General features: G+C 43.5%; 1 protein-coding gene across 1 annotated transcript in view; it reads right to left on the bottom strand.

The window, feature by feature from the left end:
• Nucleotides 1-7,583: 7,583 nt before the first annotated feature.
• Nucleotides 7,584-18,223, bottom strand: part of malrd1 (MAM and LDL receptor class A domain containing 1) — a gene marked incomplete at both ends in the record, with an annotated part of 134,819 nt that continues 124,179 nt past the window's right edge. The window contains 5 exons of the mRNA XM_084144447.1: nt 7,584-7,682; nt 7,772-7,873; nt 8,840-8,900; nt 9,232-9,328; nt 9,606-9,703. Coding sequence (XP_084000573.1) covers nt 7,584-7,682; nt 7,772-7,873; nt 8,840-8,900; nt 9,232-9,328; nt 9,606-9,703 — 457 coding nt within the window. The remainder of the gene's footprint in view (nt 7,683-7,771; nt 7,874-8,839; nt 8,901-9,231; nt 9,329-9,605; nt 9,704-18,223) is intronic.

Genomic DNA, 18,223 nt, shown 5'->3' with positions numbered 1-18,223 from the left:
TGTGTTTTTGTAATTGTGTGTGTGAGTGTGTGTGTGAGTGAGTGAGAGAGCACATCATTACAACACTGTATATAGATATATGACACTTGAAATGTCTATTATTTTTGAACTTTTGTGAGTGTAATGTGTACTGTTAATTTTGTAATTTTTTATTCACTTTTGTTTAACATCAATTTCACTTGCTTTGGCAATGTAAACATATGTTTCCCATGCCAATAAAGCCCCTTAAATTGAAATTGAAGAGAGAGAGAGAGCGAGAGAAAGAGAGAGAGAGAGAGAGAGAGAGAGAGAGAGAGAGAGAGAGAGAGAGAGAGAGAGAGAGAGAGAGAGAGAGAGAGAGAGAGAGAGAGAGAGAGAGAGAGAGAGAGAGATATGCCCTTGAGGTTATTGGCTTGGCAGTACCTGAATGGAATGTTGGCAGTCTACAGTGGATCATTAATGGAAATACAGTCAGGAGGGACAGAGAGACAGGCAGGCACACGGACACACAGACAGACAGGCTAAATTACACTTTAAACTCAGCAGAGGCCGATCAATAGACCTTTTTATAGACAAGGGGGACGATAGGATGACTATCACAACAAAAGTGTGTTTGTGTAGCAGCGGGACTGGTAAACAGTAAACAGAACGACAGTAAAACAGAGCCAGTGCTGAAACTGTGACAGATCCTGTGACGCTATGACCCGTCAGTGGACAGGGGTACCTTAGAACTTAGAAACTGTTGATGTAGCTTAAATATCCAAGTTGGCTGGACTTGAAAGTGGGATATTGTTGGAGCTGACATCGAATACTCCACTAACCCAATGAGTTTTGTTAAATGTGAGTTGAATAAGTATGCCTTTGCAACATAAATAGCTGAGTTGATCACACAAGTTAAGTTTGCTGAGACTCGCAACTTAAAATACTGTGTTGGATAAAATAAATGCATCTCATTAACTAATTTCCAAGTGTGCCTTTTGGCAAATTGTATTCTACTTTATTTTTGTCCATTTACTTGTCAGGGGCCAGTTTACAATTAAAACACATATTTCTGATGCTAAAATATGATTAATTTAACCAGATACAGTGAGGGAAAAAAGTATTTGATCCCCTGCTGATTTTGTACGTTTGCCCACTGACAAAGAAATGATCAGTCTATAATTTTAATGGTTGGTTTATTTTAACAGTGAGAGACAGAATAACAACAACAAAATCCAGAAAAACGCATGTCAAAAATGTTATACATTGATTTGCATTTTAATGAGGGAAATAAGTATTTGACCCCCTCTCAATCAGAAAGATTTCTGGCTCCCAGGTGTCTTTTATACAGGTAACAAACTGAGATTAGGAGCACACTCTTAAAGGGAATGCTCCTAATCTCAGCTTGTTACCCGTATAAAAGACACCTGTCCACAGAAGCAATCAATCAATCAGATTCCAAACTCTCCACCAAGGCCAAGACCAAAGAGCTCTCCAAGGATGTCAGGGACAAGATTGTAGACCTACACAAGGCTGGAATGGGCTACAAGACCATCGCCAAGCAGCTTGGTGAGAAGGTGACAACAGTTGGTGTGATTATTCGCAAATGGAAGAAACACAAAAGACCTGTCAATCTCCCTCTGCCTGGGGCTGCATGCAAGATCTCACCTCGTGGAGTTGCAATGATCATGAGAACGGTGAGGAATCATCCCAGAACTACACGGGAGGATCTTGTCAATGATCTCAAGGCAGCTGAGACAATAGTCACCAAGAAAACAATTGGTAACACATTACGCCGTGAAGGACTGAAATCCTGCAGCGCCCGCAAGGTCCCCCTGCTCAAGAAAGCACATATACAGGCCCGTCTGAAGTTTGCCAATGAACATCTGAATGATTCAGAGGAGAACTGGGTGAAAGTGTTGTGGTCAGATGAGACCAAAATGGAGCTGTTTGGCATCAACTCAACTCGCCGTGTTTGGAGGAGGAGGAATGCTGCCTATGACCCCAAGAACACCATCCCCACCGTCAAACATGGAGGTGGAAACATTATGCTTTGGGGGTGTTTTTCTGCTAAGGGGACAGGACAACTTCACCGCATCAAAGGGACGATGGACAGGGCCATGTACCGTCAAATCTTGGGTGAGAACCTCCTTCCCTCAGCCAGGGCATTGGAAATGGGTCGTGGATGGGTATTCCAGCATGAAAATGACCCAAAACACACGGCCAAGGCAACAAAGGAGTGGCTCAAGAAGAAGCACATTAAGGTCCTGGAGTGGCCTAGCCAGTCTCCGGACCTTAATCCCATAGGAAATCTGTGGAGGGAGCTGAAGGTTCGAGTTGCCAAACGTCAGCCTCGAAACCTTAATGACTTGGAGAAGATCTGCAAAGAGGAGTGGGACAAAATCCCTCCTGAGATGTGTGCAAACCTGGTGGCCAACTACAAGAAATGTCTGACCTCTGTGATTGCCAACAAGGTTTTTGCCACCAAGTACTAAGTCATGTTTTGCAGAGGGGTCAAATACTTATTTCCCTCATTAAAATGCAAATCAATTTATAACATTTTTGACATGCGTTTTTCTGGATTTTTTTGTTGTTATTCTGTCTCTCACTGTTCAAATAAACCTACCATTAAAATTATAGACTGATCATGTCTTTGTCAGTGGGCAAACGTACAAAATCAGCAGGGGATCAAATACTTTTTTCCCTCACTGTATAGCAAAAAAAGTAAACGGATTTGTTCAAACCATTACTGAGATTGTTGTACCTGATTATCTGTTCTGTGGTTATTCTTTTTTAAACACTGTCTGGTCAATTAATTGGATCATGACTGAAACTGGAAAGGAGTCAAAGGTACAACGTCAACATACATGTCTCAAACAAAATAGAACAACAGCCATCTGTTAATAACAAAATAATTTCCAAAGTTTAACAAACATCTAATATGTTTCATAGTTCATTCAACTTAAAATGTATAGTTCAGCTGATGATATCCTTAAATGTTTAAGTTGAGAGGACTTGAAATCAAAAGTTGAATGAACTATGAAAAAATGTACAGTGTAAATAGTGCACTACTTTTGACCAGAGCCCTATGGTCTAAGCCCTATGCTATTTGGGATGCGGCCTATACCATGCAGAACAGCTGGAGTTCGAATACTGTATGTGGATTTACAACAGCACAACACACAGTATACAGTATAGAAGGGTGGATAACTGGACTGAATATAAATGTAACTGATAACTCTGGCATTTCCAGCCAGAATGTGAAATTGGCAAATAAATTATGTATTTTGTTATGAGTGGAGAGGAGACATCATGGTTCGAGATGGGAAAGGAGTCAGAAATTGCCCAATGCTTTCGAACCATTTCCCTTCCCTGTTTCCAACCCACGCATACTTCATATAAAGCAAAGGCAAAGAACGCAAGATTACAATACATTAAGCTAAACACCTGTCGCCAACCAAGGTGATCTGATATTTGATTAGAAAGTATTCACACCTCTTGACTTTTTCCACATTTTGTTGTGTTACAGCCTGAGTTTAAAATGGATTCAATTGAGATTTGTTGTCACTGGTCTACACACAATACCCAATAATGTCAAAGTGTAATGATGTTTTTTGAGGTTTTTACAAATTAATAAAAAATGAAAAGTATATAAGTATTCAACCCCTTTGTTAACGCAAACTTAAATAAGTTCACGACTAAAAATGTGCTTACCAAGTCACACAATAAGTTGCATGGACTCACTGTGTGCAATAATAGTGTTTAACATGATTTTTGAATGACTACCTCATCACTATACCCCACACATACAATTATCGGTAAGTCGAGCAGTGAATTTCAAACACAGATTGAACCACAAAGACCAGGGAGGTTTCCCAATGCCTCGCAAAGTAGGGCACCTATCGGTAGATGGGTAAAGAAAAAAATAAGTAGACATTGAATATCCCTTTTAGCATGGATAAGTTATTAATTACACTTTGGATGGTGTATCAATACACCCAGTCACTACAAAGATACAGGCATCCTTCCCAACATGAGGCCAATGGTGACTTTAAAACAGTTACGGAGTTTAATTGCTGTGATAGGAGAAAGCTAAGGATGGATCAACAACATTGTAGTTACTCCACAATACTAACCTAATTGAAAGAGTGAAAAGAAGGAAGCCTGTACAGAATAAAAAATATTCCAAAACTTGCGTCCTGTTTGCAACAAGGCACTAAAGTAATACTGCAAAAAATGTGGTAAAGCAATTAACTGTTTGTCCTCAATGGAAAGTGTTATGTTTGGGGCAAATCCAAAACAACACATTACTGAGTACCACTCTCCATATTTTCAAGCATAGTAGTGGCTGCATCATGGTATGGCTATTCTTATAATAGTTAAGGACTGGGGAGTTTTTCAGGATAGAAAAATGAACCGGAATGGTGCTAAGCACAGGCAAAATCCTTGAGGAAAACCTGGTTCAGTTTGCTTTCCACCAGACACTGGGAGATGAATTTACCTTTCAGCAGGACAATAACCTAAAACACAAGGCCAAATCTACACTGGAGTTGCTTACCAAGGAAGGAGGCGGTAAATGTTCCTGAGTGGCAGAGTTACAGTTTTGACTTAAATCTGCTTGAACATCTTTGGCAAGATCTGAAAATGGTTGTCTAGCAATGATCAACAACCAATTTCACAGAACTTGACTAATTTTGAAAAGAATAATGGGCAAATGTTTGATTGCCAACCTATTCCAGTCAGAATAGTTTTGGGTATTTGCTAGAAGATGTTAGACATGATATTGTAATTTATTGTATGTATCTGGACCCTTCTGGACCCATATAGCAAGGCCAATGACAGCAGATATTAAACCAAATTAAACAGAGCAAAACAACAGTTGGTTGGAAACCACAATCCCAAGGGCACAATAAGACAGAGAGAAAGAGAAGGCAAGACAGTACAACATTGGTTTTGATCATCTCTATCTTTTTATTACCAAACACGATGATCTCAGACTCATGATTTAATTTACATTTGAAATGCAGTCAGATTGTAGTCGATATAAAGTTCAGAATGAAAGGTTTATACTATAATTACATTTGATCTTTAAGAGACAATATGCTGCATGACATGCCCAAGTTAGTAACACACCACAGGCACTGGAAGAGAGTAAACTGAAAACCAGTTCACACTGGTTGGCACCCTAAAACTAATGTGTGAGTTATGTTCCAGGTTGAATGAATATTGACTCTTACATGCACACTCATGGTTTCCCCTAATGTGGTCTAAAGAAGAAAGTACTGTATAGATTTCCATTAACATGACAGCATGTAAAACTGTATGTCTTTGTGAGCCAAACATAGACTGACAATTACTGCTAAGAGGGCCCATAACCCCAAAGAGATCTTCATTTTCCATGCCATGGGATACAAGACAACCAGGCTGCAATCTGAACTCGTAGTAGTGTATTGAATTCCATTTAAATGACAGCATGTTAATATATGTTTTGTCTTCTGCTCTTGGAACACAGACATTAGCAGCAGTCACCAGATACACTTACCCTAACATTTCACTCAATAGCGGAGCTAAACTTAATAGCTAAGCTAAACTTCCACCTTGTCTTCTGCTCTCGGAACATGGACATGGTAGGTGTAACTATCTAAAAAACAGGACAGGCTATAGCCAAGGTTGAAGTTTAGCTCAGCTATTGAGTGAAATGCTTTGGTGATGATTCGGTAAATGCGACTCGCTTCAGGAAACTAGGCGTATGTCGCACGTCACTACTTCACAGGAGAGGCATTTAAACGTAAACATTATTATTATTATTTAATTTTCTCCCTTTTTCTCCCCAATTTCGATCGTCTCATCGCTGCAACTCCCCAACGTCCTCGGGAGGCGAAGGTCGAGTCATGCGTCCTCCGAAACATGACTCCCCAAACCGCGCTTCTTAACACCCGCCCACTTAACCCGGAAGCCAGCCGCACCAATGTGTCGGAGGAAACACCGTTCAACTGACGACCGTGGTCAGCCTGCAGGCGCCCGGATCGCCACAAGGAGTCGCTAGAGCGCGATGAGCCAAATAAAGCCCCCCCGGCCAAACCCTCCCCTAACCCGGACGACGTTGGGCCAATTGTGCGCCGCCCTATGGGACTCCCGATCACGGCTGGTTGTGATACAGCCCGGGATCGAACTCGGGTCTATAGTGACGCCTTAGACCGCTGCGCCACTCGGGAGGCCAACATTTTATTTAACATCAAAATGTGTTTTTTGGCAGAAATGCCTTCTGGAACCTTAATAACAAACTTGTATTCCATCCGTAAATACGAATACAATTGTTAAATTACAAGCCTAGTTGCTTTAGCCACGGAAAAAGACTGGAACCTTCCCGCTAGCCATGATTGGCTGAGATAATGGATGGGCTGGACATGCCGGGAGATGAGTTTGGATTGGTCTGCCATGTAGCATGCTTCTGTCTATATAACGTGAGCTGCTCACTATGTGTTGATAGTCCTTTCTACCGCGCTGTTTTTGAAAGATATAACGTTAGCCATCAAGAACTACAAAAGTTTTGCTACTTTTCTCAACAAAATTGTTGCCCTGAATTTACCAGGCTCTATCGACAGATTGGTTGGAAAAAATTATGGGCTACTTTCTGCACACGCCACGGTCAGTGTGAACCGGAGTGACTTGACACAACACTGGCCAAACAAGATATATCTACAAACAAAACAGAGTTAAAATGGTTCCAGTCTGTCGTGAAGCGTTCATCCATGTATACAGGTAAAAGTCTAGCTATATTTTCAGATATTATACGTTTCAAATTTAGTCAGAAAGTTGTTTTCAAGCGTACTGTCAGCAGTACATGTCTAGACAATAGTGATCCATCCACTTAGCTAGATGTGGCTGGGGGGTAGTTATAACATTTCCTTCACATGACCCATCAATTTAGACAAGTGTGTCGTGTAAGCGTCATCTAATAATTATAAAATATTTATAAAATAGTTTTATCTGGACACTTTCTGTTTTTGATATTGCTACTATGCAAGTAATCATTTCACGGTGCTATTTACACCTTCTGTATCCTGTGCATGTGACAAATAAACATATATTTTATTTGATATAGTGTGTGTTTACCAGAGATGGTAATGTGAAGAACATCATGACCTGCACCAAAGTCAGATTAGGATATAGGCCAAGGACTAGATAAAGCGTATTACTACTTTTACCACTTTTAGTCTTGAAATCTTTGGTTGTTTACTAAATTACTCACTCTGTTTAGCATATGGCCTCATGTGAATCCTTAAAGAGATGGGTGGGGCTAAGGCTTAAGAGGGTGTGAACGATGCTCAATGGGTGTAGAAAAGAAGAGCTCTCCAGTAGGTGTACCAACACATACAAGGACCATTTTCTCAAAAGTGGGGTTACAAGTTTATCAACTTTCAAAGCAGAATTACTTTCCCATTGTTCCTCAACTGCAGTGTATGATATACAATTTCCTAGCTCTGAGTCTCTACTTTTATACGATGTAAAAAATACAATTTAAAAATGTTCTACATAAGACTGAATCGAGGCGGTCGGTCACAAATGTATGTAAGTATTAGCTATGGCACAATAGTGTACAGTATGTAGAGTATCTGTTGTTTTTATGCTTCAGAGCTGCTGCAGTCAGCCCCATTGGCAGTGGAAGGGTACTGGTACAGAGGGTTGGGGAAGGACAGTTTGGCATCTCTCTGGACTGGACCCTGCAGAGAAAAATACACACACACACACAGCATTACAATTTGACAGAGAGACAGTGAGACAGATAGGTCAACAAGAGTTGGAAGCCTACCTCCCGCTCCGTGTCCCTTCTCCATGGGTAGACACTGATGGGAACGCCAGGACCATCACTCCTCTTGGGGTTAAGTCTAGGGCAAGCCCCCAGGGTGGGGAGCTGAAGGGAGATAAATAGTGAGAGACAGTAGAGGAACTAAGCCTGATCACCATGAAAGAGAACAAACGATCCAAAATAGAGTCGTCGAGTAAAAATAGATGAAGCGTTTTGGTCTTTCGTATGATTAAGACTGAAACAGTGAAATGTGCTACATTTAATTGAGCTTTACCTTTGTCTCTAATCACTCAACCAACCTCTGACTTCTTTTTGTTTCTAAAAGTAGCTCATGATAACATTTCCCAGTGACATCAGGCTGTGTCCCAAACGCTATTGACCAGGCCCATAGGGTTCTGGTCAAAAGTAGTCCAATATATCAGGATTGGGTGCCATTTGGGAGGCACTCATAGACTCCTCTCCTGTCCACTTCTCTGTGGATAAGTGAGTGTTGGTGTGTGGTTCGCTGTGTGCAGCCTGTGTGATTGAGGTACCCTCTGTGTTGTAGCCTGTTATAGTCTGCACAACGGAGAGACTGTTGTACCACACATACCTCTACCCCTCATAGCAGAAATCAACACACTCCCTCCCGCACATACACACTTGCACGGACACAGAGACACAAATGCTAGCACACCCACGTGCCCGTGCAATGTTGTGGCCCCCATCATCAACACTGTGACAGTGATGGCTCTCCCAATCACTCTTGCATTTACTCCCACTCAATACTCAGTAACACACATACACACACACACATATAAACACGCTTCAGAAAATGACAGCCATCTCCTGAGTGAAATTGCTGTGATGGCATCTACTCCCCTGCAGGTTACCTTCTCAGTGGTGGTAGAGGAGAGAATGATTGCACACACACATTCACTGACCACAATTACAATAATGTCAGAGAAAGATGTCATCCATCCACACACAAATTAAATTAGTATCTAATGAATTCTAGAAGATATGGTTTAAGAATTATACATTTTATATGGGAGCTTGATTGTCATTGAACAGAGAAGGGGGTGTGCTAACCTCTGCCCTCCAATCAAAGGTGGGGTTGTCCATCACCTCAAAGTCCTTCAGGTCACGTTTGCTGTGGAAGCAGACAAAAATCTGATTTGTATTTTTCAGTAACAGTAATAATAATATCAACAACAATAATAGTACATTTTATTTGACAGATACATTTCAGGACTCTGAAGGACACCTTACATTAAAAGTTAATTAGAATCCAAGTGTAAGTAAAATCTAAGTGCATTTAAAATCAATCAAACAAAGACCAGATGAAACAAGACAGATAACGCAGGTGTTTGATTGAAATCACAGTATTTTCGATGTCCTTCATAAAAGCAACATCATCATCATCATATTTATCACCACAATCATCATCTTTATCAACATTAACATCCTAACCAGTGACTTACTTCAAAGAGTGTCTCTTTAGGAATACAAACAGGACACAAACAGCAATACCAAGAATCAGCAGGGTCAGTCCAATGGCCATGCCAGCATACACAGTTTCTATGGGTGAGACAACAACATGGATTTATATTCAATAAACACCCCAGAGACTCACACAGTCTTATAGTACATAAAATGTTGCAACATTCTGGTAAATTTCCCAAAGTTCCCAGGTTATCCTGAAATCCTGGTGGGAGGATTCCTGGATTTCCTGCTTATTCCCTCCTGATACGAGAAAACTTCCAACTGGGATTTCTGTAAAACCTGGGAATGTTTGGAAAGTTACCGGAATTTTGCAACCCTAAGTTCATATAATAATAGGGTATGTCCATATTACCTAGTCCAGTGTCCTCTGGCAGGGCCGTTGAGATGGAGGAAGAGGGAGAAGGCTTCGGTCTCACGTGGCAACGGTTGCCTGTCCAACCATCCTGGCACCTGGAAAGATAAGTGTTAATATTTCAGAGCTATATAGTAGACTCAAACGTCAAACAAAACTCCTGCCAAATCAGGTATCAGTCTAACTGGATTCAAAGATAAATTGGACAGACTGAGCCAAGCTTAACAACATGTATAACAAGGATGGCAAATATAAAAAGCATGCAACAGAAACAACATTTGAGAAGATATCCCTGAGACAATGGACTTCCTGACTGTAGCTAACATATCCTTAAAAAAGATGGCGCCGTACTGGATGACCACCGTTTTGCATGCTCCGACCCAACTTTACTATTTAGTGATTCTTTTGTCATTTGTTTTTACTTTATTTTCTCAAAATGTATTCGCTATCCTTTCTTACAACCGACAATAACTTTTGAATATCAGATCGGCAGTTACTTACCTAAATTCCAGCTTCAACTTAGACTAATCTTGCTCTGGGCTCTTTCTGTAATTCCAAATCAATTTTCGGCTACCCAAGAGGAAACACCAACGTTACAGTGGCAAGAGGGGAGGGGGAGGGGGGATCCTGGTGAGATTAAGGCGAAGGGAGAACCGGCCACCTCTTCCCTCCATTCTACTGGCCATTTCAACAGGCTTCCCGTACAGTCACTTGATAATAAAATTGATGAATTTACTACCAATTGGACTCTCGAAACTGCAATATTCTCTGCTTTTCTGAAACATGGCTCTCTGACAAGATACCCCCTATGGCTATCCAAGTTGGCGTAGCAGTGCGGTCGTTTATTCTGTTGTGTCCTTGTGTAAATAGCCTGTTTTTTAGTTTTTTGTCTTTTTTCGTATATATTTCTCTATCTCACTTTCCATCCTTTAACTAAATATACTTTCCTGCAACCCGCCTCACCCAATGTGGAACGGATTCTATTATTTCTTTATTTTTATCAAGAACCTACGGCTGAAACTAGCCAGTTAACTAGCTACTTGCTATTAGCCACCGTTAGCGGTCTTCACCACTGTTCGTGGCCTGCACTACCTACCAGCCAGCTCTAGCCTGGACAATTATCGGCCAGTCTGCACAGCGTAATATCGACCCAGAGCATATCGGATTTTCTGCCGGAATCACTGAATCACTGGACCTTAACACCGGATCATCAGAACTAGCTAGCTGCAACCGAATGGCTGTTGTTGGCTAATTCACCACTGTCCCGACGCACCAGTTAGCCTTGAGCTAGCCTCGAGCCAGGCCCATCTCCCGGCTATCTACCTCTCTGTCAACCGGACGGGACCTCCTAGTGTCGACACGGAGCCCCGCCGATCCATCACGACTAGTCTGCCGACGTAATCGTCTGATGTGGTTTCAACAGGCTTCCCGTTGCGATGACCACGAAGATCCATCTGCTAGCCCCGGCCCGCTAGCACGCGCAATCAACAGCCGTGCCTCCTGCTCGCCTGTGCTGTAGCAGCCTACGAACTGCTCCCGGACTTAAGGTTCACTGGACCTTATGATCACTCAGCTACACAGCTGATGTCTGCTGGACTGTTCCTTTACACGGTACCCTATCCTGTTTATCTGTTTAGCCTCAGCCCAAACTTTCGTTGCCATTATCAGTTGTTGTCTTAGCCCTCCCGAATAACACCTGTGATTGCGTTATGCCTCTCTCCCATGTCAAAATGCCTAGCCTATTGCTGTTTGGGCTAGTTCTCAATGTACTATTTCACTGTAGAGCCCACAGTCCCGCTCAACCAGTCTCAGAGGGCTCCTTTGTCCCACCCCCCCATACACGCGGAGACCGGCTCAATCGGTACCTCCAGTAATGCTACCTCTTTCATCATTACCCAATGCTTAGGTGTACCTCCACTGTACTCATATCCTTCCATATCCTTGTCTGTACATAATGCCCTGAATCTATTCTAGAATGCCCGGAAATCTGCCCCTTATTCTCTGTACCCAACGCACTAGAAGACCAGTTCTTAAAGCCTTTAGCTGTATCCTTATTATATTCCTCCTCTGGTGATGTAGAGGTTAACCCAGGCCCTGTAGCCCCCAGTATCACTCCTACTCCCCAGGCGCTATCATTTGTTGACTTCTGTAGCCGTAAAAGCCTTGGTTCTTGCATGTTAACATCAGAAGCCTCCTCCCCAAGTTTGAGTTATTCACTGCGTTAGCACACTCTGCCAACCCTGATGTTCTAGCAGTGTCTAAATCCTAGCTTAGGAAGGTCTCTCACTGTTGCCGCTTGCTCAGCCCCCAGTTGTGCCCTGGACACCATATGTGAATTGCTTGCCCCCCATCTATCCTCAGAGTTCGCACTGCTTGGTCACCTAAACTGGGATATGCTTAACACCCCGGCCGTCTTACAATCTAAACTAGATGCACTCAATCTCACACAAATTATCAAGGAACCTACCTGGTACAACCCTAAATCTGTAAACATGGGCACCCTCATAGATGTCATCCTGACTAATTTACCCTCTAAATACATCTCCGCTGTCTTCAACCAGGATCTCAGCGATCACTGCCTCATTGCCTGCATCCGTAATGGGTCCGTGGTCAAACGACCACCCCTCATCACTGTCAAACGCTCCCTAAAACACTTCAGCGAGCAGGCCTTTCTAATTGAACTTGCCTGGGTATCCTGGATGGATATTGACCTCATTCCGTCAGTAGAGGATGCCTGGATGTTCTTCAAAAGTGCTTTCCTCTCCATCTTAAATAAGCATGCCCCTTTCAAAAAATGCAGAACTAAGAACAAATATAGCCCCTGGTTCACCCCAGACTTGACTGCCCTTGACCAGCACAAAAACATCCTGTGGCATACTGCATTAGCATCGAACAGCCCCCGCGATATGCAACTTTTCAGGGAAGTCAGGAACCAATATACACAATCAGTTAGGAAAGCAAAGGCTAGCTTTTTCAAACAGAAATGTGCATCCTGTAGCACTAACTCCAAAAGGTTTTGGGACACTGTAAAGTCCATGGAGAATAAGAGCACCTCCTCCCAGCTGCCCACTGCACTGAGGCTAGGAAACACTGTCACCACCGTTAAATCTACGATAATCGAGAATTTCAATAAGCATTTTGCTACGGCTGGCCATGCTTTCCACCTGGCTACCCCTACCCCAGCCACCAGCTGTGGTCCTCTGTAGCTCAGCTGGTAGAGCACGGCGCTTGTAACGCCAAGGTAGTGGGTTCAATCCCCGGGACCACCCATACACAAAAATTTATGCACGCATGACTGTAAGTCGCTTTGGATAAAAGCGTCTGCTAAATGGCATATTATTATTATTATTACTCTGCACCCTCCGCTGCAACTTGCCCATGCCCCCACCACCGCTTCTCCACCCAAATTCAGATAGCTGATGTCCTGAAAGAGCTGCAAAATCTGGACCCCTACAAATCAGCTGGGCTAGACAATCTGGACCCTTTCTTTCTAAAATTAGCAGCCGAAATTGTCGCAACCCCTATTACTAGCCTGTTCAACCTCTCTTTCGTATCGTCTGAGATCCCCAGAGATTGGAAAGCTGCCGCGGTCATCCCCCTCTTCAAAGGGGGTGACACTCTAGATCCAAACTGTTACAGACCTATATCCATCCTGCCCTGCCTTTGGAAAGTATTTGAAAGCCAAGTTAACAAACAGATCACCGACCATTTCGAATCCCACCGTAACTTCTCCGCTATGCAATCTGGTTTCCGAGCTGGTCATGGGGGCACCTCAGCCACGCTCAATGTCCTAAACGATATAATAACCACGATCGATAAAAGACAGTACTGTGCAACCGTCTTTATCGACCTGGCCAACGCTTTTGACTCTGTCAATCACCACATTATTATTGGCAGACTAAATAGCCTTGGTTTCTTAAATGACTGCCTCGCCTGGTTCACCAACTACTTCTCAGATAGAATTCAATGTGTCAAATCGGAGGGCCTGTTGTCTGGACCTCTGGCAGTCTCTATGGGGGTGCCACAGGGTTCAATTCTCGGGCCGACTCTATTCTCTGTGTATATCAGTGAAGTCGCTCTTGCTGCTGGTGACTCGCAGATCCACCTTTACGCAGACGACACCATTTTGTATACATCTGGCCCTTCATTGGACACTGTGTTAACAAACCTCCAAACAAGCTTCAATGCCATACAACACTCCTTCCGTGGCCTCCAACTGCTCTTAAACGCTAATAAAACTAAATGCATGCTCTTCATCTCGAACGCTGCTTGCACCCGCCCGCCCGACTAGAATCACTACTCTCGGCGGGTCTGACTTAGAGTATGTGGACAACTACAAATACCTAGGTGTCTGGTTAGACTGTAAACTCTCCTTCCAGACTCACATTAAGCATCTCCAATCCAAAGTTAAATCTAGAATCGGCTTCCTATTTCGCAACAAAGCCTCCACTCATGCTGCTAAACATGCCCTCGTAAAACTGACTATCCTACCGATCCTTGACTTCGGCGACGTCATTTACAAAATAGCTTCCAACACTCTACTCAGCAAATTGGATGTAGTCTATCACAGTGCCATCCGTTTTGTCACCAAAGCCCCATATACTACCCACCATTGTGACCTGTACGCTCTTGCTGGCTGGCCCTCACTACATATTAGTCGCCAAACCCACTGGCTCCAGGTCATCTATAAATCCCTTCTAGGCAAATCCCTGCCTTATCTTAGCTCATTGGTCACCATAGCAACACCCACCCGTAGTATGCGTTCCAGCAGGTATATCTCACTGGTCATCCCCAAAGCCAACACCTCCTTTGGCCGCCATTCCTTCCAGTTCTCTGCTGCAAATGACTGGAACGAACTGCAAAAATCTCTGAAGCTGGAGACACTTATCTCCCTCACTATCTTTAAGCATCAGTTGTCAGAGCAGCTTACCGATCACTGCACCTGTACACAGCCCATCTGTAATTAGCCCACCCAACTACTTCATCCCCATATTGTTATTTACATTGTTATTTATTTTGCTCATTTGCACCCCAGTATCTCTATTTGCACACCATCTTTTGCACATCTATCACTCCAGTGTTAATACTAAATTGTAATTATTTTGCACTATGGCCTATTTATTGCCTTACCTCCATAACTTACTACATTTGTAGATTTTCTATTGTGTTATAGACTGTACGTTTTGTTTATTCCATATGTAACTCTGTGTTGTTGTTGTTTTTTCGCACTGCTTTGCTTTATCTTGACCAGGTCGCAGTTGTAAATGAGAACTTGTTCTCAACTGGCTTACCTGGTTAAATAAAGTTAAATAAATAAATAAATAAATAAAAACTAGATGGATTCTCCATTCTCCATGCTGACAAGACAGTGGAGTCGGGAAATCGAGGGAAGGAGGGTTTTGACTCGAGTGCGGTAGAAGTGTCGACCCATTGTTCACCTGTCTTGGAATACCTGATGGTCAAATGCTGCCCCTTTTACCTCCCGAGGGAGTTTTCAGCGGTTGTATACATTCCACCTCAGGACAAGACAAATAACAATCTGGCACTTAAGAAACTGTACGAGGCTATAACCAAGCAGGAAAACGTACATCCAGAAGCTGCTTTTCTGGTTGCCTGCGATTTTAATTCTGTGTCATTAAGACACATGATGCCTAAACTCCATCAACACTTCTCCCTTGCCACTAGGATTGATACAGTCCTAGACCACTGTTATTCTACCCACAAACAAGCATACAAGGCCCTCCCTCGTCCGCCATTCGGCAAATCAGATCATGACTCCGTACTCCTGCTTCCTGTTTACAAGCAGAAGCTCAAACAGGAATGACCCATGACTTGCATTGTTGAGAAATGGTCTCCAGAATCAGAGATTATGCTACAGGACTGTTTTGCAAGCGCTGATTGGAATATGTTTCGGGACTCTGCCGATAATATCGACAAGCTAACCACCTCCGTCACTGGCTTATTAGGAAATGCATCGGCAACATTGTCCCCACAGTTAAGGTCCACTGCTTCCCTAATCAAAAGCCCTGGATTAACACTGAGGTTGGCGCTAAACTAAAGGATAGGGCTACCGCACACAGGACTATCGCAGACAACCCTGAGGCTACGTCTGAGGACAGGAACAAGTACAAGAAGTCCCATTATGACCTCCACAAAGCCATCAAACGAGAAAAAAGGACAATAGAGGAATAAGGTGGAATCACATTACACAGGCTCCGAAGCCCGCCGCATGTGGCAGGGGCTACAGTCCATTACGGATTACAAAGGAAGACCCAGCCGTGATCTGCCCAACGATGCCTCTCTACCAGACGAATTCAATGCATTTTATGCACGCTTTGACAATAACAACATCGTGCCGGGTGTGAGGGCCGCTACCAACACAGAAGATTGGGTGATCTCGCTCTCCGAGGCTGATGTGAGTAAAGTCTTTAATCAGGTCAATACCCGCAAGGACCAATGGTATTCCAGGGCGTGTTCTCAGAGCATGCGCAGAACAGCTGGCAGGTATATTCACTGTTATTTTCAACCTCTCCTTGTCCCAGTCAGTAATCCCCACATATTTTAAGATGACCACCATCATTCCTGTTCCCAATAACTCTAAGGCTTCATGCTATCTGTAATCATGAAGTGCTTTAAGAGGCTGGTTATGGCACACATCAACTCCATCATCCCAGACACCCTAGACCCACTCCAATTTGCATACCGTCCCAACAGATCCATAGATGACGCAATCTCAATTGCACTCCACACTGCCCTCACCCACCTAGATAAGAGGAATACCTATGTGAGAATGCTGTTCATTGACTACAGCTCAGCATTTAACACCATTGTCCCCTCCAAGCTCGTCACCAAGCTTAGGACCCAGGGACTGAACACCTCCCTCTGCAACTGGATCCTGGACTTCCTGAAGGGCTGACCCCAGGTGGTGAGGGTAGGCAACATCACCTCCGCCATGCTGACACGCAACACTGGGGCCCCACAGGGGTGTGTGCTTAGTCCCCTCCTGTACTCCCTGTTCACCCACGACTGCGTGGCCACGCATGACTTCAACACTGTCATCAAGTTTGCTGACGACATTACGGTGGCAGGCCTCATCACCAGCGACCATGAGACAGCCTACAGGGAGGAGGTCAGTGACCTGGCAGTGTGGGGCCGGAACAACAACCTCTCCCTCAGGTACTGTTCATGTAGAGCAGGGGTGTCAAACGTACGGCCCGCGGGCCGGATCAGGCCCGCAAACGGGTTTAATCCGGCCCGCGAGATGATTTTGAAAAAAAATAAAAATAATATATATATATATATATATATATATATATATATATATTATTTATTTCAGTATAAAAATGCGCTGCAATTTTTCTATAAAATAAACTGCTGTTCCAATTGCGTCCACTGGATGGCGCAATAGCAATTGTGTTAAGCAAGCAAACTGTTTATACCGGGGCAGAGCAAGTAGGTCAAGCACGTGCAGCCAATGAGCTACTTTGTTTTGCCCGCGATATTTATTACGGCTTCTACTTTTAACATTATGTGCTTTGGCACCCTCATTGCCCCAATATGTCTCTGTCAAAAAAGAGAAAAGTGGACGCAGAGTGCAGAGTGTTCCAAGAAAAATGGTCATCCTATTTAATCACAGAATTGAATGGGAAAGCTGTATGTTTGGTGTGTTCAGAGCATGTTGCAGTGCTGAAAGAATATAACCTTCGTCGCCACTATGTGAGTCTTCATGCTGACAAATATGACAACTTTCAAGGACAGCGGAGATGAGAGAAGGTGAATGAACTGTTGGCGGGTCTGAAGAAACAGCAGTCTGTGTTTACTCACAGCCGAGACATCAGTGACGCTGCAGTGAAAGCTAGCTACCTCATTGCTAATGAAATCGCAGTGGCTTCAAAACCATTTAGTGAGGGTGAATTTGTAAAAACATGCATGATGAAGGCAGCGGAGATTGTGTGCCCTGAAAAGCGGCAGGCTTTTGCAAATATCAGCCTGACAAGAAACACAGTTGCAGACAGGATTTCCGATCTTTCAGTGGATTTGGACAGCCAGTTGAAGCAAAAAGTAAAGTCATTTATTGCGTTTTCGGTTGCAATTGATGAAAGCACGGACATTACAGATGTTGCACAACTGGCCATTTTTTCATCCATGGAGTTGATGACACATTGACCGTCACCGAGGAGTTCGTGGAGTTGGTGCCGATGACAGATACAACGACAGCAGCTGATATTTTTACCGCACTCGTCGGCGTGCTGGACAGGGTCGGAGTGGACTGGTCCCGCGCTGTCAGCCTGGCTACAGATGGTGCGCCCTCAATGATCGGGAAAAAAGCAGGCGTTGTGACAAAGTTCAGAGAGAAAGTGCAATCTGCAAATGGAGGACGTGATTTTTTGACTTTTCACTGTATTTTGCACCAGGAGGCTTTGTGTTGCAAGTCATTAAAGATGGATAACGTCATGAAGGTGGTCATCCAAACTGTTAATTTCATCCGATCCAGAAGCCTGAATCACCGTCAGTTTGACAGCCTTCTCAGAGAGAAAGACCACATCTATGGCCTGCCATACCACACTGAGGTAAGATGGTTAAGCCGAGGTGCTGTGCTGAGGCGTTTCTTTGATTTA

This window comes from Coregonus lavaretus (assembly GCF_964263955.1).
Source record: "Coregonus lavaretus genome assembly, chromosome: 2".
NCBI classification, from domain to species: Eukaryota; Metazoa; Chordata; class Actinopteri; order Salmoniformes; family Salmonidae; genus Coregonus; species Coregonus lavaretus.
Note: the sequence above shows the minus strand (reverse complement) of the source record. Positions and strands in the feature narration are given on the sequence as shown.